This window comes from Zalophus californianus, chromosome 1, assembly GCF_009762305.2.
Source record: "Zalophus californianus isolate mZalCal1 chromosome 1, mZalCal1.pri.v2, whole genome shotgun sequence".
Classification (NCBI taxonomy): Eukaryota; Metazoa; Chordata; class Mammalia; order Carnivora; family Otariidae; genus Zalophus; species Zalophus californianus.
The window spans coordinates 32,203,178-32,227,420 of record NC_045595.1 but is presented as its reverse complement, the minus strand read 5'-3'; the positions used below and the strand labels follow the sequence as shown (position 1 = coordinate 32,227,420).

General features: G+C 41.7%; 1 protein-coding gene across 9 annotated transcripts in view; it reads left to right on the top strand.

Annotated features, from left to right (window-relative positions):
- The window catches only part of ADAMTS9 (ADAM metallopeptidase with thrombospondin type 1 motif 9), a 160,762-nt gene that overhangs the window by 10,527 nt on the left and 125,992 nt on the right, over window positions 1–24,243 (top strand). For 7 of the 9 annotated variants that reach the window (XM_027585859.2, XM_027585860.2, XM_027585864.2 and 4 more), the window contains exons 4-8: window positions 18,868–19,157; window positions 21,299–21,382; window positions 21,483–21,598; window positions 22,516–22,556; window positions 22,664–22,769. In XM_027585859.2, coding sequence (XP_027441660.1) covers window positions 18,868–19,157; window positions 21,299–21,382; window positions 21,483–21,598; window positions 22,516–22,556; window positions 22,664–22,769 — 637 coding nt within the window. The remainder of the gene's footprint in view (window positions 1–18,867; window positions 19,158–21,298; window positions 21,383–21,482; window positions 21,599–22,515; window positions 22,557–22,663; window positions 22,770–24,243) is intronic. The other 2 variants (XM_027585862.2, XM_027585863.2) reach the window with 1 other exon arrangement.

The following is a 24,243-nucleotide window of genomic DNA, read 5'->3' as shown; positions in this document are numbered from 1 at the left end:
AGGTAATTTACATTAAAACGACACGTGCAGAAGGAGTCTTACATAGTGAAAATTGCGTGGGTTTAGAAGGGAGTCAACAACTTAATTTATTCATTCAGTGTGCATTCAGCCATAGCTTATTTCCAAACTCCTCTGTGCAGTGAGGATAAAACCAGAAACCATCTTTATTCCCGTCAGCTGTGTGACCTCAAGCACATTTAGAGCATAAAGTAAGAATAACACATACCTTTCAAGGGTGTAGTTAGGACTAAATGAGTATGAAATAATGAAAGCTCCCAGGACAGTGTTTAGCAGATGGTAGACAATCACTGAATGGGAGATTAAAAAGAAGAGTCATGAAAATAGAAATTGAAACAACACAGCAAGGAAAGGAAAACTCAATGCCAAAACCCAAAGCTGATTGGGTTCCTGTGCTTAGCTTAGAGCTTCTTGGTAACCAGGTCATAAAGGGCTTATGGGACTTGCCCAAGGTCACCCTGCCAGCAAGTGATGGGGCGGAGAGCCCCCTTCTCTTTTCTTATTTTCTCTGTACCTAATGCAGCACTTTTTAAAAAAGATTCTTTTTGTTTGACAGAGAGAGAGAGAGAGAGATCACAAGTAGGCAGACAGGCAGGCAGAGGGAGAAGGAGAAGCAGGCTCCCCGCAGAGCAGGGAGCAGGGAGCCCTATGCGGGGCTCGATCCCAGGACGCTGGGATCATGACCTGAGCAGAAGGCAGACGCTTAACTGACTGAGCCACCCAGGCGCCCTCATAATGCAGTATTTAAAAAAATTCATTTCTTGCAAGTTTCTCTTGGCCCAATGGCTGCCCTTCCTACAGTGTCTCTGTTTTGCCATCGTTGGTTATGTCTGGGTGTGTACGTTTGGGTCAGTTGAGTGGATCTGCATTTATTTGTGATTTTCATCCTGTTTGTAAGTTCCTCAGGATTCAGGATGGGGTGTGGGGTATCTTCTCTTTCCTGCGGCATGCCCTTGCTACTCCTGTGTCCCCTACACAGTGGGTCCTCAGTAGAGTTCATTGAGCTGTCTTGCCTGCCTGCCCCCCCCCACTTGGGGGGCCAAGTGGCTGGCGCAGGGGAGCCATTCAGGAGAGTTTATTGCTTTTATAAGCCACTTCCTGCTAATCCTTCACATTGCATTTCCAGATGAAACCTCAAGTTCTGTCTCACAGACACTCTCTGTTTGACCCTGAATTTTGCACAAGAGGATTTAGTTGTTCTTATCAGTGAGATAGACATGCTTCCTGGTAGGTGAGAGAGAGAAAGGCAGGGGGGGAAAAGGCCAACAGAAGGCTATTTTGTTTGGGCCTAAAAGACCGTCTTTTTCCATTACTAGAATGTTTCTCTCACCCTCCCATCTCAGTAAGGCCTGCTGGTTTTTTGTTTTTATTTAAGGCCTTGAAGAATTATGTACTTGTTGACCCATCGATGCCACTTCTAAGGAAATAATTGGACGATTATGTAAAGACATTTGTGTGAGAATACTCGGTATGGTGGTGTTTATTATAGCAAAAGGCTGGAAACAACCTACGTGTTCTTCAGTAGGAAGATAGACCAATAGTTTATGAGGGATACATTTGATGGATTCCTATGCAGCCATCAAAAATGATCATACACATTTATGTTAACACTGACATATATGTGTGTATATATATATATATATACACACACACACATATACACACACACATCTTAAGCAAACAAGCAAGTCATGAACAAGTGTATATGGTATGATCTCATTTTTTAAAAATGATAGCTGTGTGGTGGTACATGTGTGTTTAAAGAAAAAATATGAAGCAATATGTATAGAAATATTAAAAATGGATATTTCTGGTTGGCAGGAACGTAAGCAACCTTTTTATTTTATATTCTTATATTTTTGCCTCAATTCTATAATCGTTTTATAATCAGAAAATACAGTTAAAAAGAAGTGGATCATGGCATACGGTTATTTGGTAGCCTCATGGCACTTATGACCAGGGACCAGCAGTCAAACCATGATCCCATGCTTTTTTTTTTTTTGGTTTTTTGAATGAGACAATCTCCGTAACCAGACAAACAAAAATCCTGCCTTGTATCTGCTTCTTTGGGACAGTGGGGCTGGTCAAAGCTGAAGCTCCATCTCAACCCTGCTAAATTGCCTTGTGCATGTTGGACTGACCCTGGGATTACCGTGGCTTAGTCTCCATTAGGCATTAGGCACTGGAGACTCGGCCCGTGAGAATGTACTGTGACTTGTTGGTTGGCCTCCTGAGGGTGCAATCATAAAGGCTGGAAAATACAAGATGATAATTAAAGACATTTTTTGTTAGAGTCTTCTGTGCGTTTGGGGTCACTGTGCTACAGACTTTCCATACATTATCATTTATAATCCGTTCAACAACACTATAGATTACATACTATTACTCTTATTTTACATTTGAGAAAATTACAGCTCAGAGAGGCTGAAAAACTTGTCCAAAGTCACACAGCTAATAGGAAGTGGGCCTGACACGAACCCAGATCTAATTCCTGTGTGCTGCCCTGTGGGCCTGACTCCACGGAGAATACAAATGGAAGCCGCCAATTACAAAATCCTTTTCACTTGAGTTTTCAGAGTGTCTTATGCTTTCATTTAATGGAGTCCCTAGATGATATCAATAATAGCTCACATTTGTCGAGCACATTTTGTGTGGCAGGCACTGTTCCAAGGGCTTTACATGGATTATATATTTTAATCTTTACCTCAACCTACATTTTGCCCTCTGCAGAGAAGTCCATCAAGTTAGCTTGCCTGAGGACACAAAACGCAAAAACATACCAATTTCCACAACCCTTTTGTCCTGGTCTACTCAAAGGGTTTTTTGCTCTGCACTTTGTGGATTCATTTGCATTCATATATGGATTGCTTTCAAGGCAGGATTTCTAATATGCTTGCCTACAGTTTGATTGGATTGGAGGAGGGCTCCCTGGTGCCCGAAATTCCCACCAAGACTCTAATGACTCGCTGAGGCCTTGCAGTCTCCAGCGGGCCTCTGTTGGAGGGTGTACTTGTTACACATTAACCTCTGGGATCCCATTAATAATTTAGCATAGATTAGCTGATGAGATTAGCAGCCTGGATAGCTGGGCCCAAATGGAGTGAGAGACAATGAAGGACAGACCTCTGAGGTGGGGGTTTAAGTAAACCCTTCTGGGACTACTGGAGGGTTCCAGGCTGTGACAGAAGCTCTGGGCTCAAGCAGGTCAGTGGTTGTTGGCTAATTAGTTACTTCTGTGAGAAGCCAGCCTGCCTACACCTTCCCACACACTTTCTGGATCTTCACATCCTTTCCTTTAGCCATTCAGCCTGTGAGCAGAAGAATAGGCAACATTGAAGGCCATGTGCTGAGCAGTGTGAAAGCCCATGCTGGGTTACTTTGTTTACTCCTGCAACTGCTCTTTGGGAGGAGGATGCCCCAGTTGTTCCCATTTACAAATAAGAAAGCCGAACTGGGAAAAGTGAATGAACATGTCTACATTGTGTAAGGGCAACAGCCAGCCCTCAAACCCAGAGCTGATTTCAGTTCTTACAGATAGTTCCGTTCGGGGCTTATTGTTTGGGTTTCATGTCCCGTCCCTGACCCCTTTTTGTTTCTCAGCAGTCTTTATACTTTTTTCTCTTTTTTATGTTCTGCAGTGACTGTATTTAATAAATAGTCAAGAAGATTACTGTTTTGAAGAACTGAATTCTTGAGCCTGTTTCCTCAGCTTTATCTTCTTTGTGGCATTTCTATAAAGAAAATTCCTTTTATTAAACATTGGCGTTAGTAGTACAATATTATAGCAAAATAAAGGAGCGTAGAAAAGAAACTTCTAACACAGGAACTGTTTTTTTCTTTCATCTGTGCTCATTTATTTGCTTAACTTTTTTCATCATGTCTTTAAAAACACACGTTATGAAGACCATCTTTAAGCACACATACATACATAAAGGCAACAGTAAAATGAAGCCCCATAAAGACACCGTTTACACTTAATGATAGCAAAGACTTTTCCATGTTTGCTTTTTATTTTTTCTTTTTGCTGGAGTGTTTGAAAGTAAGCGTAGGTATCGTGACATTTCTTGTCTAAACACTCCCATATACATCTCTGAAAAATGATATTTTCTTATGTAACTGTAATGTAAATATACCATGCTGAGCAAAATCAGCAATAATTGCTCCACATAACCTACACAGTATGTATGTTAAAATTTTCCTAATTGTCCCTGCAACACCTTCTTAAAGCCCATTTGTTTAGATTGTGATTGAAACATGATCGACACATTGCAGTTGGCTGTTCTGTCTCTCTCTCTCTTTTTAAGATTTTATTTATTTATTTGACAGAGAGAGAGTGAGAGAGAAAGAGTGAACGCAGGCAGAGGAAGAGGGAGAAGCAGACTCCCCGCTGAGCAGGGAGCCTGACATGGGGCTCGATCCCAGGACCCTGAGATCACGACCTGAGCCAAAGGCAGACGCTTAACTGACTGAGCCACCCAGGCGCCCCAGCTGTTTTGTCTCTTAAATAACTTTTCACTTGGCTGCCAGTGTCATACTTGTTAAATTGCTATTTTTCTTCCAGTTTAGATTTGCTCCCCACGGTCTTTTTTTCCCCTTCCACTCCTTTTACTCATTGATTCGTCTTTATCATCGTAAGGTCAGGCCACCTTTGCAGCCATTTGGAAGAGCAGGATCAGGCCTAAACCGAGAGCAGGTACCAAGTACAAAGCTACCAGGAATTAGCCACTTATCAGAGTAATTTCATTGAGCCCAAAAAGTCAGCATGGTTAGGTTGTTCTTTGACCTTTTATCTGGAGTACCTTGATAACCTTCTTTCTTCTTTTTTTTTTTTTTAACCTACCTATAGTAAGATTGTCAATGTACAGTATTTACTAAGACTGCTTTATCTACCATTCAAGGATTTCGCTCCCCTGCGTTTTGAAGCCCCTGAGAGTCAGTTTGCAATTGGGAATTGTAAAGTGGCTGGTTAGGTTTGGGCCTGGAATTAGGACTCCTTGTTGTATGACGTGCTTTGCTGCCTCCTCCCTCGAGCACTTTTGGTAAACTTCTGGATTCAGAGATACCATGACGGCTCCCTGCTTTACTTTGAGCCCCAAATCAGAGCCTTTCCGTGTCACCTGTCATCAGTCCTGGTTGTTCCTATCACTTCGCTTCAGAGAGCTTGCTTTGACAAGGAGCAACCTCAAGCCAGGGGCAAATGTTGGTAAAATGCTTCTGTACTCATTGATCCCCATCCCCCATGCGACATTAGAATCAGAGCAGGGTGTTGAAAATGCAGTTGGCCTGTGGTGTGTGGAGAAAGTTCAAATGGATGGGTTTGGCCTCAGAATTTCTCTGTGACAATTTTTTTTCACAAATCTTTTCACTCTCCATTAATATTTTCTAGTGTTTTCTTTCCATTTCTCTCTTAGGTATAATTTAAATGCAGTAGCAGTCGTGCTTTCTGATATGCAGCTCTGCAAGTTTTAGTAAATGCATATAGTCATGTAACTATCATCACAGTTCAGAGAGAGAATCTATTCCTCGTGTCCTTGGTAGTCAGCCACCTATTTTCTCTCTCTACTATGGTTTGGGCTTTTCAAGAAGGCCATATAAATAGAATCATTAAGTCTAGGGCATTTAAGGATTATCCACTTTGTGGCCTTTGTCAGCAATCTATCTTTTTTTTATTGCTGAGTAGTGCTCCATTGCATGGGTAAACAACACTTTGTTTATCCATTTCCCAGTTGAGGGACAAAGTTTTTGGCAGCTACAAGTGAAGCCACTAAAAACATTTGCATATGGATTTTTGGGTGAACATAAGTTTGTTTGTTTTTAATTGGGTAAATACCCAGAAGTGAGATTGCTAGTTTATATGGTAAGTGTATGTTTAATTTTATAAGAAATTGTCCATCTCCTTTTCAGAGTGGTTGTACCATTTTGCAGTCCTGCCAACAGGGTATGAAGGTGCCAGTTTCACTTGGTATTGCCAGTATTTTGTGTATTTTTGTTTTTTTAATTTTAGCTGTTCTAACAGGTGTGTAGTGCTATCTCATTTAGATTTCCCTAACGACTAATGAAGTAAGCATCTCTTCATATGCTTATTTGCCATCCATGTATCTTTGTGAAGTGTCTAAGCAAATCTTTTACCCATAAAAAAAAAAAGGAATGTTCATTTTCTTATTATTGAAGTTTGAAAGTACTTTATATATTCAGGATACAAGCCCTTTATCAGATGTGTGGTTTGCCAGTGTTTTCTCCCAGTCTGTGGTTTGTCTTTTCGTTCTGCTAATTTGCACACACTCCTTTCATACGTGGCTTCCCTACTTTCTTGCACGTATTTTGGGCACCGTGGATGTCATGCTGTCCCGGGATGACAAGGCAGCAAAGCATAGCAGGAATTGCAGTATGGAGTTTGTCCTTGACACGGGTGCAGAGAGAGATGGGCTAGGAGAGGCTTATTTGGAACTCGTTATTCAGAGCCATTTTCTGTGCCAAAAGAAAGAGATGCTGCTGCTGTGTTTATTTCTGGTTGGCATCTAGAAACACAACTTGCAATTTCAAGCCAGTGTACTTTATGGGGGGAATGTGTTTTCTTGGCTCATGGGTGAAAAGAGTGACAGAGGGAGCCCTGGATACGTAAGAATAACTGTTCTTTGGCACGTGTGTGCCTGCAGGGAGAGAAAACCGAAGGGCAGTGAGACAGAGGCAGACAGAGAGGAAGTTAGTAGTGTGAGATTCAGCCCTGTATGACCACATGCTCCCAGGACAAGCGGAACGGGACACGTGACCCCATTAGCCCCAAGTTCCTATTCTATGCTTTGGGGACCATATAAGGCTTTTCCAGAGGTAACTGATTATGCCCTGTTTTTTTCTCCTTTAAGCCACTTTCCTGATTCTCACATTTGATGCTATTCCCCTGTAACACGTTAGAGTAGAGAGAATGGGAATGGTTCTCAGTAACCATGATCTGTTTCAGCAGGTCCAGAAGAGAACATTTGCGGTGAATGATGGAGGTGCACACCCTGCAGCTCCCTTCCCGATACTGAACATCAGCTGCCACGCGCCTCTTTTCTGGGGGTATCCCTTTGCGGTGGAGTTATTCTGTCTCCTTCTACCCTCCCACCCTGCCCACTGTTTGGTTATCTCTTTGATACCCTCTTTAAGAGTGACAGTGACCAAGAGAGGTAGGCTTGACCCATTCTGAATCTTAGGACTTCATTTTTCAGCATTATTCACTTTCATCTTGTAAAAGATAAGAACTCACCAATTTTTAATACTGGAAGGAACTTTAGAGAGAACTTCTTTTCCAGTCCCTCTTTGTATGGATCAGAGGAACAAGGCTAAGCATTTTCGAAGGGATTCATCATCTCGGCGCTAGGGCGAAGGAAGAAGTGGGCCATGAACGCAGGCCTCTTACTTCCCAGTCCTGTGTTCTTTCCAAGCTGCTAATCAAGGAGAGGCTGTCCTCGGAAGCAGTGACGCTGTTCCCAAGTGCAACACATATGAGATGTGGGAGGACCACTGGATTTATTTTATGTGTAAGGATAATTAAGAATAAACTAGTGAGCTCCTTTAAGGAGCTATTTCCATACCATAGAGAAAGGTATCAGGCTTTTAATTCATTTTAGGGGATTGAAGTTGTCACGGCCACAGCTGAATTTAAAGCAACAAAATGTCTGAGCTGGGCCCACTTCCTGGTGCTGCAGGATGGTGGTGGCCTGTGGCTGCATAGGATTCCCAGTGGTTCCCCTTGTAATCAGATTATAGTATGTCCCTGTGACCCCTCATTTCCATGGTGGCTGAAGCACGGACGTGAGGACGAGAACGGATTTGTACTGCAGGCTGTGGTGGATAAACTAGTCCTCAGTCGTGTGTGAACTGGGAGACATGTATCAAAGGAATGTGGGAGATATGCTCCCTAGGAGTTGCTTAGAAGCCTTTTTAAAGAGTTCCAGCGCCAACTGCTCTTTAATCTCTGATATGGGAGTGATACCTCAGACCCCCCACAGGCACCACATGGAGCCTGGGACCACCTACAGCTGCCGTGAAGTGTCAGATAGCAGCAGGCCCCGGAGCCACTTCATTTCAGCAGCCTGAAGGGGTGCTCAGCCTCAGTCAGGAGACACCCCAGCCAACACCCCTAGAGCATTTTGTCCCCGCCCTGGTTCGTTACTTTATGAGTATAAGGTCACTTCATCCTCCCCACCACCATATTAGAGAGAAACTATTATTATCCCCATTGCACAGATGAGGAAATTGAGGCGCAAAGAACTTAAATGACTTGCCTGAAGTCACACAGATGGAATGTAGGGAAACGGATTTCAACTCAGGTCCCTCTGAGTCCCAAACCCAAACTCATCAGGAATAAGCCTGTTGGACCCGGTATCCACTCTGCAAACATCTAGAATGTACCATCCTAGGTGGTGGCCGGCAGCCCCATGTGGCTTCTGAGCCTTTGAAATGTGGCTAGGGCCACATGTTGAAATGGTAATATCCTAGGTATATTGGGTTAAATAGAAAATATTATTAAAATTAATTTCATCTGGTCCTCTTGGTGTTTTTAAAATGTGCTACTAGAAATACTTAACTTCCGTGTGTGGCTCACATTTTATTTCTCCTGGAGAGAGAGTGTGGCTAAGAAGATCCCATGCTTTGTCACCAAGGGGCCTGGGAAGCGGCCATCGAAAGTGGGCTGCAGGTACTGTGGGGTGGCCATGGGCAGCCGGTGCCCCACCTGCCAAAAAGGCCAACCTCCCCTTACTGCTAAGAGATGGAATGAGTCACAACCAACATTTCCACAAGAGTATTTTGCAGGATCTTAATAGCAAAACCAAACAGTCTCTTAGTGAAATGCAGGCCTGGGTGTGTTCAGCTTGTTACACTACCTCAAATAGATATTCTTAACTGTTTTCTCAAGTTAGTTCAAGTGTGCCTCAGTTTCCTCAACTGGAAGTGGACATCAAAGTCCCTACCATATCGGGTTGCTGTGAGCTGTAATCTGGTTAATCCACAGAAAGTGCTTAGAAGAGCACCTGACGCAGAGGAACCCACTCAACACATGTCAGCCGTATTATTATGACGGCAGCCCCTTGTTACCGCTTTAGCTGAGGGAGATGCAAGCTGTTGAATGAGAAAGGGGGGGCAGGGCCTTTGAGTATAGTGCCTGAGTCAGCAAATTTGACCCCCCTCCCTGGCTGGAGGTACCCACCCCCTGGAAGATGGTGGGATGCCCCTCAAGACATGCCTCCCACCACCCTGACCCACAACCAACCACAGCCCCTTGAACTCTATAACAGAAGCTTCTCGAGTGTTTTATTCCATGGCATCTCCTTCTCCTCACCCCCCGCCCCAACACCCGGAAAGGAAAGCCCCTCAATACACTTCTCTCCATCTCATTATCTTTCCGGGACTGGGTCAGTCCCCACCAACTACCCGCCCTGTAAGCCAGCCAAGAGCCCATCGGTTTCCCAATTCCGTGGTTAAACAAATGTAAACTGGTTTCTTTCCTGCAAGACTTCCAGGAGTTCTTAAAATGCTAATGAGCTTGGAGGCAGTCCCAGATGTAAATGCTACGTGGAATATTTTGCAAACTTCCATTATTTGTACTCAGAACTACGTTCTGGAACTTATGTTCCATAAACCACTTTCAGGGAAACATCGTTCATAAAGGTTCTGGCCAGCTAAAAGGAGTCTCAGCAAAATCTCTTCTACTGCTGCCCTTTGCACATACACATTCCCTGCTAGTGCTGAGCATGGAGCATCACTAGACCCTGGGCATGCCATTTGTTTTTTCCCCAAAGCTCCCCATGTGTACAGAGAAATGGGTTTGGGGGCATGACCCTCGTGAGCATTTAGGGACTCCCTGTTGTTTTTAAGGCTAGCAAGTTGAGGACCCTGAAAAAAATTAAACGGTGAGTTTTCATTCTTATAGGACAGTTTCCCCCCACAAACTCCTTCCCCACCCACTTGCTGGAAACTCGTTGTTCTTTATTATTAGAACATTCATTGGTTTTATGGCTGTTTTGTTTTTATGTCTTACCTTTTTCTTTTTCTTTTTCCCACACTGTGCTTGTTTATCCATCTTCCTCCGGTCCCAGTAGACTGCGTTTTCTCACCTGCGGAATCCCTGTCTGAAGGCGTCATTAACTCTCTGAACATACCTGATTCGTTGCAGATCTTAGATCTGACTAGAACAAAGACAGCCCGGGGAACTGGCATGGGTCTCTACTTTGGGTTCCCTTGTACGTTGTCAGCTGTCGGAGCCATGGAGAGGTGCAAGCGTTGGTGTCATGTGTTTATGTCCAATTCCAATTCAGGTTGTGTCCTGTTCCGGTCAGCCTGGGTGAGCACGTTCCTGGACGGGAGTCCCCAGGAGGCAGGGACTGGTTCTCCCTCCCCCACTTCCCTCTTTTCCTGTAGAAGATTCTTTCTGAAATAGCATTGTTTTATGTGAGCAACCTTCATATCAACATCTTCCGTCCTACAGAGGGAATAGATTGCACACAACTAGCAAAGAAATAACAAGTCGTTATGATCGCTGTACATACTTCATGGATCCTTCCCGTGTGCCATGCTTTGCGCTGAGGGCATCTTGCATGCCGTCTCTTTTATCCTCACCGTTAACCCTTCAAGGAGCTGTAATTATCCTCCTTTTACAGATGGGGAAACTGAGCCTTTGAGGCAGAAAGGGGTAGCTTAGAGTAGCTCTAGGGCAGGGCCACCAGCCTGGGCTGGTCCGCCTCCAGAAGCCAAGTGCAAAACCACTCGGGATTCCTGTCCAACTTCCTTCTGGCTGTCAAGCCATGGTGGAGCAGAAGGTGGGGGGGGCCAGTCTTCCCTTGGGTTCTGTGCTGTGACTTCTCTGCCCACTCGGACCGTGAGGTCACAAGGTGGCTCAGTGCCTTAAGGAAGTTCAGTTAAATTTTGATAAACCGTATGAAAATAGAGAGCAATAATTAACTTCCCAACTGTTGAAGTTAACATTTGAATCTCCTTAGCCCAGGTCTGGTGGATGTGAAACTCTCAATGAGTAACTGCTGAATAACAAGGCCTGGATGTTATTTTCTAAAATGATTCCAGTTATTTAGTAATATGATACGCATTCCATTACATGGCAATGTGACATGAAGCTCATTTAAAATATTTTTCACCAAAAGATGACCAAATGTTACAGGTTTTTTTGTTTGTTTTTTTTTACTGTGAGGTTTTAAATAATGAGACCATCTTAAATTTCTATTCTTTCTTTTTAAGGATTAGCCCCAAATTTTATTTTTGTTTTGTTGTTGCTGTTGTTTATGTCCACTTATCTAGCTCAGTACCCTGCATAAAACTGGTGTTCAAGAAGTAATTTTTAAAATTCAACTTACAATACATAAGAAATTTTCTTTTTTTGAGATTTATTTATTTATTTTAGAGAAAGAGCACACGAGCAGGGGGAAGGAGCAGAAGGAGAGGGAGAGAGGGAATCTCAAGCAGACTCCCCGCGGAGCGTAGAGCCCATGACCCTGAGATCCTGACCTGAGCCGAAATCAAGAGCCAGTGCTTAACTGATTGAGCCACCCAGACACCCCAGTGTATAAGGAATTTTCTGTACACTTTGTTATTTAATTTTCAAGACCACCTTAACATAGCAGCAGGAATTTATATGCCGTTTAAGAGGTCAGGGAAACTGAGATCCAGAGAAGTGACTTAGAAAAGATCATTTAAGGATATAAACAGTTTATACCTTTAGGATTGTTACTGTGATCCAGAAAAAATTTTTGCACTGTCACTCTCCCTGAAATGGTTCCTTTTAGTTCGGACTTTTTGAGTTGGAAAAAGTAGAAAACATAACACTATTTATGGGTTACTTCCTATTTGCTGGGCACTTTATATGCCTGCTCTCCAACTATTCCTCAGAGCCATCCTATGAAATAGGTAGTGTTCTTATTCAGCTTTCTAAATGGGAGAATGGAGGGTGAATGGGAGTCAGTTATTTGCCCAAGGGCAAAAAGGGCTTGAAGCTTGCTCCCTTCGGAGCAGGAGGTGTCAGAACACTGCGCTGGTGTAAGCATCACTGCTTCTGCTTACTGGTCAGCAAGGCCAGGACAGTTGTAAAAGCCAATATTAACTCATCTTCCTGATAAACAGGGTTACAACTTGAGTGCCTACGATGAGGCCTGAGTACCGCTTACAGCTCTTCGACCTGCCTAAATGTGTTTACCTGTGCATGCAACAGTTCAACTTGCAAAGTATTGCATTTTTCTCTGAATGCAAATGTGCATTTAATTTTTGGAGGTATCACATGCTTTTTGGGGTTTTCGTGGGTTTTTTGGCATTAACTCTGTTTTTTAGAGCAGTTTCAGGTTCGCAGAAAAATGAGAGGAAGGTACAGAAATGTCCCACGTATCCCCCTGCCCCTACCTATGCATAGCTTGTTATCAACATCCCTCACCAGAGGGTACGTTTGTTGCAGTGGGTGAATCTACATTGACATATCATAATTATATCATATGGTTGTATCATAATCACCTAAAGTCCATATTGATATTATGATTTCCTCTTAGTGTTTTATATTCTGTGGATTTAGACAAATGCTTCAGATGACATGTATCCATCATTATGATGTCATACACGGTATTTTCACTGTTCTGAAAGTCCTTTGTGTTCTGTCTGTCCATTTCTCTGTGCCCCAACCTCTGGCAGCCACGGATCTTTTACTGTCCCCCTAGTTTTCCTTTTCCAGAATGTCATATAGTTGGAATCCTACAGCGTAGAGCCTTTTCAGATTGGCTTCTTTCACTTAGCAGTATGCAATTAAGGTTCCTTCGTGTCTTCACATGGCTTGCTAGCTCAGTCCTTTTTAGCCCTGAATAATATTCCATTGCCTGGTGCTACCACATTTATCCATTCACCTACTGAAGGACATCTTGGTCGCTTCCAAGTTTTAGCGATTATGAGTATTAGCCATAGACATCCATGTGCAGATTTTTCTGCAAACATCTCCTCTGGGTAAATACCAAGGAGCGTGATTGCTAGATCATATGGCGTGTTTAGTTTTATAAGAAACTGACCAGTTGTCTTCCAAAGTGGCTGTACCATTTTGCATTCTCACCATCAATGAATGAGAGTTCCTGTTGTTCCACATCCTTGCCAGCATTTGGGGTTGTCAGTGTTCCAGATTTGGGCCATTCTCATTGATGTGTGGTGGTATCTCAATGTTGTTTTAATTTGCATTTCCTTGATAATATATGATGTTGAGCATATTTTCATGTGCTTATTTGCCATCTGTATATCTTCTTTCATTCAACATGCTATTTTAAGATTGGAACTGGGATAGGTTGCTCCTAAGTTATTTAGGTAACTAAATGTAATTAATTTTTGAGGACTCCTCAAAGGAGAACAACCTTGAAGAATGATTTCCTACTTTTAAGCGTCATATCTGAAATCTAAGAAGAGGCAAGAGAATGGTGCAGCCATTTTGGAACATAATATGGCGGTTCCTCAAAATGGTAAACACGGAGTTATTATGTGACCCAGCAGTTCGACTTCTAGGTATATACATCAGAGAAATGTGAACATGGGCACGCAAAAACTTGTATGTGCATGTTCATAGCAGTATGATTCAATTGACTTGTTAGAACCAAGTGCCCACCAATTAAAGAGTGAATAAATAAAATGCGAAAGAAGCCAGTCACAAAAGGCCACATATTGTAGGACTCCATTGGTATGAAGGGAGAGAATAGGCAAATACATATATATAAAACATAGGTTAGTGTTTTCCAGGAGCTGGAGGGAGAGAGGTAATGGGGGAATGACCACTAATGGGGACAGGGTTTCTTTCTAGGGCAATAAAAATATCCTAAAATCAGATCATGGTGATGGTTGCACAACTTTATGAATATGTTAAAAACCGCTGAATTATACCCTTTGAAAGGATGAATTTTATGGTTATATAAATCATCTCTCTCTCTGTCTTTTTTTTTTTTTTAAAGAGAGAGAGGACAGGGAGGGGCTGAGGGAAAGGAAGAGAGGGAATCTCAAGCAGACTCCCAGCTGAGCGTGGAGCCCGACGTGGGGCTCAATATCAAGACCCTGAGATCATGACCTGAGCCCAAATCAGGAGTAGGACGCTTAACCAACTGAGCCACCCAGGTGCCCCTATATATTATATCTCGATAAAAAGTACTAATATATGTAAAGCTATGCGTGGGGGTAAAAAAGAGAAAGGAAGAGCAAAAATACACAATTTGTACTGTGCTTTCCACCAGAGTGAAATCTCATTATGTAGATAGCCCATTCTGATAAAACTAGTAGCAAAGTTGGGGCGCCTGGGTGGCTCAGTCGTTAAGCATCTGCCTTTCGGCTCAGGTCATGATCCCAGGGTCCTGGGATCGAGCCCCGCATCGGGCTCCCTGCTCGGCGGGAAGCCTGCTTCTCCCTCTCCCACTCCCCCTGCTTGTGTTCCCTCTCTTGCTGTCTCTCTCTGTCAGATAGATAAATAAAATCTTAAAAAAAAAAAAAAACCTAGTAGCAAAGTTTTTGGCATTGCCAATTTGAAACACTAGCCTCAATTTTATTATGCCACAAGTTCATTAAAGAGAAATGTGGATGATTTTCATTTAATCTTAACACCGTATGTCCCTTGGTGGAAATTATTCTCTGTTGTTACAGATTCTATTCAGAGGCAAGAGAATTGAGTAGGTATACAAGTTAAAATTTCTCTATTTTCAGTTCTCAGGAAAAATGTTCATGCATTTGTAGCCATTGTGAATATTTGAACCTTTAAAGCTCATACTATTTTTAATGTTAAATTAAAAGTTGCCTGTTAAAATGGATAATGTGTTTGAAATTGGATGAGCTAATTAGGTCGTTAATTAGGATTCTAACTCATTAGGATAAAAGATCATATGGGTAAAAGACTGGGAACTATTATATATTAGAAGACGTTTTTGATTCTGAAGAAGTAATTTTATTCCTGCTTTTTCATGCCACCTAAAGTAGACTGAATTATTTCTTTGATACACAGATTACTTGTGAATGAAATGTCTTCCAGGTACATTAGAACTTACATGCATTGTTCTCTGTTATAAATTGTAGTCTTTTTGTGATTAATGCCTGAATTTCTTCAGCTTTGTTATTTAAATAAGTAACCCTTCTTTCTAGTTAGTGCCTGGATTCCCATTCAGATATTCCAATATACAAGTCCCCTCTGATGAGTCTCTGAGAGTATATTTTTCCCCGTGAGTGGTCAAAGAGAGCGAATACAGCATTGCCTGAGTGTTTTTCTCACTGTAGTTGTACTTTTCTCTAACTAAACCTGATAAATCAAAATATTTATAGAAGACCCTAAGTAAAGATTATTTCTTTTTCACAAACTGATATATTTTCTTTTTTAAACAGCTTTATTGAGATAAAATTCACATACCATACTATTCATCCACTTAAAGTGTCCAATTTAATGGCTTTTGGTGTATTCACAGATATGTGTGACCATCATCACCATCATTTTTAGAACATCTTTATCACTTGAAAAAGAAACACTGTACGCTTTCGCTACCAACCCCTCATATTACCACCCCACCTCCAGCAACTAATCTACTTTCTGTCTCTTGATTTTCCTCTTGTGGACATTTTGTATGACTGGAATCATATACTGACTGGCTTCTTTCACATTACTTTATTGATAAAGTTTGCCAACATGTTTTATAATAAAAAGGGCCAGTTCACTAGGAAGATTTAACCATTATGAATATAGATGCACTTCCTAACAGAGCACCACATACATGAAGCAAAAACTGACAGAACTAAAGGGACAAATTAATAATTCACCAGTAATTGTTGAAACTTTAATACCCCATATTCAGTAATGGTTAGACCAGGGAAGCAGAAGATCAACAGGAAATAGAAAACTTGAAAGACAGTATAAACCAGCTACACCCAACAGATGATCTATACAACACTCCATGCAGCTACAGCAGAATACAAATGCTTCTGACATGCACATGGAACATTCTCCAGAATAGATCATACACTAGGCCATAAAAAAAAGCAAAAACCACCTCAATATACTTAAAAGGATAGAGGTAATATATAGTACCTTCCCTGACTACAGTGGAATGAAAGTAGAAATCAAAAACATTAAAAAAATAGGAAACTCAAAAATATGTGGAAAGTAAACAGCTAAAATAACCAGCAGGTCAAAAGGGAGGTTGGAAAATACTTTGAGATGAATAAGAATGAAGATAGAACATACCAGAATTTATGGGATGCAGGTAAAGCAGTGCCTAGAGGGGAATTTAGAGCTATCGATGGCTCTATTAAGAACGAAGAAATATCTCAAATCAGTAATCTAACCTTCTTCTTTAAGACAGTGGAAGGGGGAAAAAAAAAAAAAAAGACAGTGGAAGGGGGGCGGGCGCCTAGGTGCCTCAGTTGGTTAAGCATCCGACTCTGGTTTGGGCTCAGGACGTGATCTCAGGGTCATGAGATCAAGCCTCACCTCAGGCTCCATGCCCAGCACAGAGTCTGCTTGAATTTCTCTCTGAAAAAGGAAGAGAAAACAAAACTACAGCCTGCAGAGAGAAGAAAATAATAAAGATTAGAGGACAAAATAATAAGAGAAAGTAGGAGAATAGAGAGACTTTAAAGCCTTTGAAACTTTACTGATTATAATAATTATATTAAGCCTTTACAGAAGACATAATAAACAGGATTATTTGTTTTTCATAAAATGAATGACTTTTTTTTAAGATTTTATTTATTTATTTGACAGAGAGAGAGACACAGCGAGAGAGGGAACACAAGCAGGGGGAGCAGCAGAGGGAGAGGAAGAAGCAGGCTTCCCTCCTAGCAGGGAGCCCAATGTGGGGCTCTATCCCAGGACCCTGGGATCACGACCTGAGCCGAAGGCAGACGCTTAACGACTGAGCCACCCAGACGCCCCAATGACATTGTTTCTTAATATATTTTCTTAATATATTAAAAACCATGCAGTTTTCAACATGGCCTCTGCACACCTATTATAAAAAGCTAGTCTTTGTGAAAATATCCACATGCTCTCTTTTGTTCAGTTGAGATTTAACCAAACCATGAGCCCATTTCAGTCCCTAGCTCTTGAGAAATCTTGCTCAAATAGAGCATGTTTTAGGGCATCGATCAAATCCATGTCTGATGCCTCAAACCACCACTTCCTGCTATGTGACCTTGGACAAGTTGCTCAATCTCTTTGAGATTTAGTTTCCTCATCTGTAAAGTAGAGGTTAATTTTCTCATTTTGAAAGGAATTGTGAGACAACATACACAAAAGAGCCTAGTTCAATTACTTGATTAGTATGTGTCCCATAGTCATTTGGTGACTTAAAAATGGACAGCCTAAATACCCATATGACGTGGGTGTAACATACATGGATATACTCACAAGAGACCGGCAGAAAAGGATATCATATAATATCTATGCCAATTTGAAACGCTAGCCTCAATTTTATTATGCTACAAGTTCATTAAAGAGAAATGTGGATGATTTGTGTACCAGACTTTGGGCTAGTTATGTGATCTGTGGCTACATATAACTTGTTTGACAGTGTGGACCGATTTCACTATTTTAACACCTGCTAAAACACTCAACTTGGGCAAAATACACATCCTGGCCTAAATGGGTTGTTTTAGCGATGGTTTTTATGGTCAAATATTGAGCCCTTCAAATATGAAACCACTTCTGGCTTAACCTTTGTTGTTGTTATTGGTGCAATAAACTCTCTTCTTTGCATCTTAGGTAAGCGTACTTGTCAGGTATATGATTCTGTGGCCTGTCTTAGACTACAGGATGCTGGCATTAAAACTTTAAAGCCCATTTGTGAGATGATAGGCAAGATAACAGATTAAATTCCATTCTTACTCAGAGCCTATTTGGGCAGGCACTTTTATGCTTATTCCGTTTGTTGTGTGGTTGATGACTTCGAAATTGAATATTTTCTCCAGCAACACAAGCTTCAAGCCACATTGTGGCCTAGCGCTTCTCAAAACATTAACATGCATATGAATCACCTGGAGATCTTGTTCAGCTGGAGATTCTGATTTATCGGGGCTGGAGTGGGGCCGGAGAGTCTGCATTTCTCACAGGCTTATAGGGGCTGCCAATGCTGCTGGTCCACGGACCACACTTTGAGCAGCAAGATTGTATAGAACTGAGGACGGAGCTAGGCAAAAGTCTGAATCTGGCATTGCACATCACGGCCACAGTGGCCTGTTCATCCTCCCTGAGTTTAATCGACTCCGCTAACTGAGCCCTGTACTAAATTAATTAAAAAATTCAGAGGCGACGAATAGCAGTGATCCTATTCTTACATTTCATGTAAAACAATGATTTCATGCGGTAATAGAAAAATACCTTGTCGTGCGTTTTCTAGAGTCCCTTTGTATTGTCTGTTAGCCTGGCCACCTCTCAGACCTCTTTATCCTGCAGCTCATTGAATATCAAAAGTGGTGTATAGGAAACATCTCCATTTCCATTCTGTAAAGCCCAGTACCTGTGCTGGACCTTACTATATCTATGGCAAAGAACAATGAATGGAAGCCAGTTACAGTCCAGCAAGACTTTTGTTACCAAATGAAAAGTCACAGGCAATTGCTTCCCTTAAACGCCTGCCTGATTTCCTAATACCTTAAGTGAGCACTAATGGAAACTTCCAGGGAAGCTAATTTCAAGTCCTTAGTCATTTAGAGGAGAGTGCAGATTGAGTTTCTCCCGTAGAGTCCACAGTGTGTAGAACTTGATTTTGTATTTAATTTGACAACAGAAGCATCATCTTTTAAGATGTGGCAAATTAAGTTCTTAATATGAAGGAGAGGTGGTTTGAAATGTAATGCGTGCCCTCCGATTTGTTACAGAGCACAAAAATAGTCACAGCAAAGACAAGAGGAAAATGAGAACGAGAAGATGGGGAGAGAGGCGTAGCCTGGCTGATGACGTGGCGGTATTAAAAAGCAGCTTAGCAGCAAAGGCGCTTTCTGCCTATGGCAACAAGACGGACAGCGCCAGGGATAAGAGGACCCACAGAAGAACGAAACGTTTTTTATCCTATCCACGGTTTGTAGAAGTGATGGTGGTGGCGGACTACAAAATGGTTGTATACCACGGAACAAACCTTCAACACTATATTTTAACTCTAATGTCAATTGTAAGTACATTCAAAAGAAGGTGATTTATGAGGTCCCTAAATGTGCCATTGGGAAATGGGTTTCCACCCAGTGCTTTGGAGGATCATTCTCAGGGCTGGCATTTCAACGATTCAGGCAAGTGACCGAAGAGAACATCAGATGATTTATTGGTTGCCTTTTTATAATAACAATAATGGTGACAGGGTGGAGTGTTTATTCTGTTAGACAATGCGCTTTGTAGTTAAAAGGCATCATTTCTAATCCTCCTGGCAACTCTGCTAGGTAGGATTATCACCCCCATTTTATAGATAAGAAAACTGAGCCTCAGAGGAGTTAGGCCACTTGCCCATGGTCTTGTGAAGCTAGTAAGTGGCTTAGAGACTGCACGTGACCTCTAGATGGTCCACTTCCCAACCCCAGTGCTTCTTGTCTGACATACACACTTGCACAGCCAGCTATGGGGTCTAATTGAGTGGCCTCGGGATGAGGCCCACAGATCTCTCCCCCCCTATTTTCCTACTCTCACTTTGAATCGAAAAATCAATAGATTTACATTATTAAAAAAAAAAATCAAACAGAACCAAAGACTAGTCATGAAAAAGAAGTGTGTCATTATCTACCCTGGCCCCTTCCAAGAGGCAACTACTGTTAAAAGTTTTTTTCCATATGTGTCTAACCAGCACTGCCCAATAGAAATATAATGCAAACCACATATGTAATTAAAAAAATAAGTAAAATTAGTTTTAATGATGTATATTAATTTCTGTCAAAATGCTGTCATTTCAAAAATTGCTAATGAGATATCTTAGTTTTTTTCATACAAAGTCTTAAAATTCAGTATGTGTCTTACATTCAACAGCACATCTTGTTTTAGACAAGCCACATTATCAGTGCTCAGTGGCAACATGGGACAAGTGGCTACCATATTGGACAACACAACTAAATATGTATGCACATACAACGTTTCTCAAACCAAAATAGAACATTCTAATACACTGTTTTACATATTGTTCTTTTCTTTTAAAAACACTGGAGATTGTTCTATAGCAGCCCATACAATCTACCCTCATTCATTTTAAGACTCAACACAGCATTTATTCCAATGGATTGACCTTAATTTATCTGACCGGGAACCTACTTTGAATAAATTCCCCCAAAAGGTTGTGAAAAGCAACCATGTTTGGGACCTATGCTTTTAGAGTTCTTCTTCCCTCTCCTTGGCCTGTGCTTCTCCCAGTCTTTCCCCCTCCCTGCTGTGAACCACTCCCTTGTGCTCCCCACCACTCCTCAACCTGCCTGCCCTGCACTCCCTCCTCGCCTCCCTTTCCCATGCTCAGTCCCCTAGGCCCCAGCCCTCTCCTGTCCTGGAGGAGGGAGAGGAAAACCTAATCACACCTTGCCCAGACGCAAGTCCATTTCCAGCCCATAAATTCAGACCTTTCAGAAGAATTTCAGTTATGAGCCTGGATTTTGGGTCAAATTGATGTAGGCTGAGCATTCTGGCTCCGCCACTCAGCGCTGTCTATAGTCTTGGCAAAGTTACTTAAATTCTCTGAGCCTTAGTTTTCTCACTTGTTGTGCAGAGATTGTGATACCTAGCCCAGAGTTTTGCTCTGGGGACTGAACGCAAATGCGTATGCAATTTTCAGCAAGGATCTAGTACACAATAAGCACTCAATGAACATTAGCTCTCATAATTAATGATAATAATGAAAGCAAAACCAAACCAAACAGGTTACCAGGTTGTGAAGAACACAAATGGGAGGTAAATATGAAGAACGACTATATTAGCCAACGTGGTCAATGTGAGATTCCGTAATTGGGCGATCTGGGACTTCAACTGGGTTGAAAGAGCTTGCTCAAAAATGAATATCCAGTGTTTTGGCCCAGAGAACTGTTAGGTTGTGTGGCAATGCAATTTCCAAGGAAAACACTTTGAAACTTAAACTTGTTGGGATTCATTCTTATCTGAAACTGCCATCTGTGAATTTTTCAAAGAGAGTTTTAAGAAATGTTTGTTGAACTAATGCAAATTCAAAACTACAAAATGCATATGTTTGCATGAAACGTGACAAGAGGTAGAGCCCCAGCATAAAAAGTGAATTGCTTATTGCTTACACAGAGTTCACAATTAACTTTGAAAAATTTATCTCGGTTGCAGGTAGCCTCTATCTATAAAGACCCAAGTATTGGAAATTTAATTAATATTGTTATTGTGAACTTAGTTGTGATTCATAATGAACAGGTAATCAAGTTTTTTTTTTCTTCTTTCTTGTATATGTATCCGAAATGGCATATCTCAGTGGTGGTACAATGGGCCACTCATAATTCTTTTCTGCATTTAGGAAGGACCTTCCATTTCTTTTAATGCCCAGACAACTTTAAAAAATTTTTGCCAGTGGCAACACTCGAAGAACTCTCCAGGTGGAATCCAGCATGATACCGCTGTTCTTGTAACGAGGTATATGGATTTCTCATTCATCAGATCTTTCGGTTTCCACTCATGTTGGTGGGACAAGGTCATATATTCTTGGTAGCCAGCCCTTAGTACAAAATTCCCAAACGTCAGCACTATTGTGGAGGCTGCCCTGTGCATTGCAGGATGTTTAGCAGCATCTATGGTCTCTTCCTACTACCTATCAGTAGCAACCTCTCCTCTCAATTGCGACAACCAACAATGTCTCTGGGGGTGAGGGGAGCAAAATCATCCCTGATTGAGAAGCATGAGCCAATAGGTGCCCAGTAGGCAGGAGATGTGTCTGGCCCAACAGTAGACGCCCTTAGACCAAAGGCAGCTGCTATTCAGATGGAGCTGGTTGTTACCATGCCACGAAGGTGTCCAGTGTCGCCAACTTCTGTGATTTTGCAAGAAGTCAGAGATATGGATTTTTCTTTTAAGTGAAATCTTCCAATTTTTACATGGTAGCAACGAACTCAAAAATAGTTAAAATGCCGTGTAGGGCAACAAAGAGGAGTGCTGTCCTGGTTGTATTTCCCTTCAGTCACCTTGGAGATAGTCACAGTCACTTACTCCTCCGTGAACTGACATGAGAGGCATTGAAAGCCTTCTCAGGAACGTTCAAGAAGGAACTAGAATCACGGTAGGAGGGAAAGCCCAGGTTGGAGAAGTTTTCACCTGCTCTGTAGCTACCCGTATGGCAGAAGAACCCCTCTTGATGTAGATTTAATCCTTATGTCACTGGTTCCCAAGATTTTTTGAGTTACAAACCCACCCTTGGCCTCCTCAGTTTGGTCTTTGTAACCACCTCCCCCGCGAGGGGGCCACTGTTGTGAATGCCTAGAAGATTGTCATGTGTTTACTTGTGTTGACATTTACTCTTTGGTGTTGTCATGGCCCTAAGTCTGCTTTGCTTTCAGACAGGATATCTGCAGAGCTCATGACAAATGTGACACCTTAGGTGAGTCCGCTGTGTGCATCCTCTATGGCTACAACAGTTTCCTGCCTTTTTATTCCAAGCCACAATTGCTTTTTCAAGTAAACCCTTCTTTTCTTTCCTTTGAACAGGTCTTGCTGAGCTGGGTACCATCTGTGATCCCTACAGAAGCTGTTCTATTAGTGAAGACAGCGGATTGAGTACGGCTTTCACAATAGCCCATGAGCTGGGCCATGTGTATGTTTCCTTTTTGCATTTTCATTTAATTTCGAGTGACCTAAAACTTTTCTTCCTTTGCATCAATGAGTATCCCCTTGATTTGAGAGAGGGTAAGGCACTTCTTGAGTCATAACAGAAATTTTAGGGTTGAAGAGCCTCGAACCTAGTTGACTCTAGAAAGCTGAGTCGTGCAGCGCCCCCTCTTCAGCCATAGCTGACGTGCATCTTGGGTTTAACTGCACACACTTACGATGTAACATCTAGTCTTCTCCTTTCCTGCGTGGAATTGGAGGAATGAGGCTTTTCCAGCCCACCCACTGAAGCAGAGCATCCATTAGCTTAAGAAACTTTCCCCAGTAACATCTTTATCTGGGAGGGTCTCCCTTCATTACCCTGGTTCACAAGATTTTTGCAAATCCAGATTGTTCCTGGCTATAGATAGACAAGGCTTTCATTCAGACATTTAGCCTCTGGGCACAGTGATGTCCCTCTTTCAGAGAAGAGATTGAACAAAGATACAGAGAAGAAAACATTTCCTAACTATCGTCACTTAGTGGTCATTATGAAATTGGCTTGTCCTTTTTGTTCTTTAGAAACAGGGCATAGCTAGAACATGGGGTGAAACAGTGTAAATTTACTAGAAATTATTCTGATTTTTGGTCTGCATTGTTTTCTTTCTAGAATGATTTAATTACTCCTACTATATCTTTTAAAAATGATTTTCTCAAAAGATGTCACTGATATAGTTGTATATCGATTTACATGTCAGTGTTAACCTTGTTTGGAGGTAAATAATCTATTAAGCAAGCTTTTTTATTCAACAAATGCTTTTTGAAGGCACCTATGTGCAGAGTGCTATTCTAGAAGTAAAGCAAGATGCATATGTAGAGGCATCTCCAATTTAGTTCAACATATAATGGGTATATTTGAAACTAGTAACTTTCAAGCATATTTTAGGAGCACACCTGTTTTCTTTTCTCCAAAGGAAATATTATCAGATGCCCAATATTTATAGCACAAAAGAAGCATGGTTTTCATTAAGCAGTTGTGGTGGGCCAGAGTCCTGCTTAGTCAGCTTCCTCTCTGTCCTTTTGGTTTCTGAAATATTTTTGTGAAACTTAAGGATATCTTGGAGCCCAGTTTGAAAACTGGTCCCACCAGCGTTTCCCAATACACAAGGGCTCCAGTACAATTCCAAGAGAATGGTCTATTGGGGGAGGAGGGGAAGGAGGTTTATAGTCAAGTAATTAAAAAAAATTTTTTTTTTCTTCCTCGTCTAGCCCTGCTTAGAGTCACAAGGCTCAGTGACAAAAAGTAAAGGCTCTGACAAGTCCTGTATTAAAATAAACTGCTTGGTTCTGTTTAACTCCGTTTTCCCAAACTTATTTTAATAGAATCTTTGGGGATTTTTGTTTGTTTTGCGTAAAGTCTAGTAAATTCCTTTAAACCTTTGAATAGGAGGTGTAGATTTGACCATGAAGAATAGGGTGGC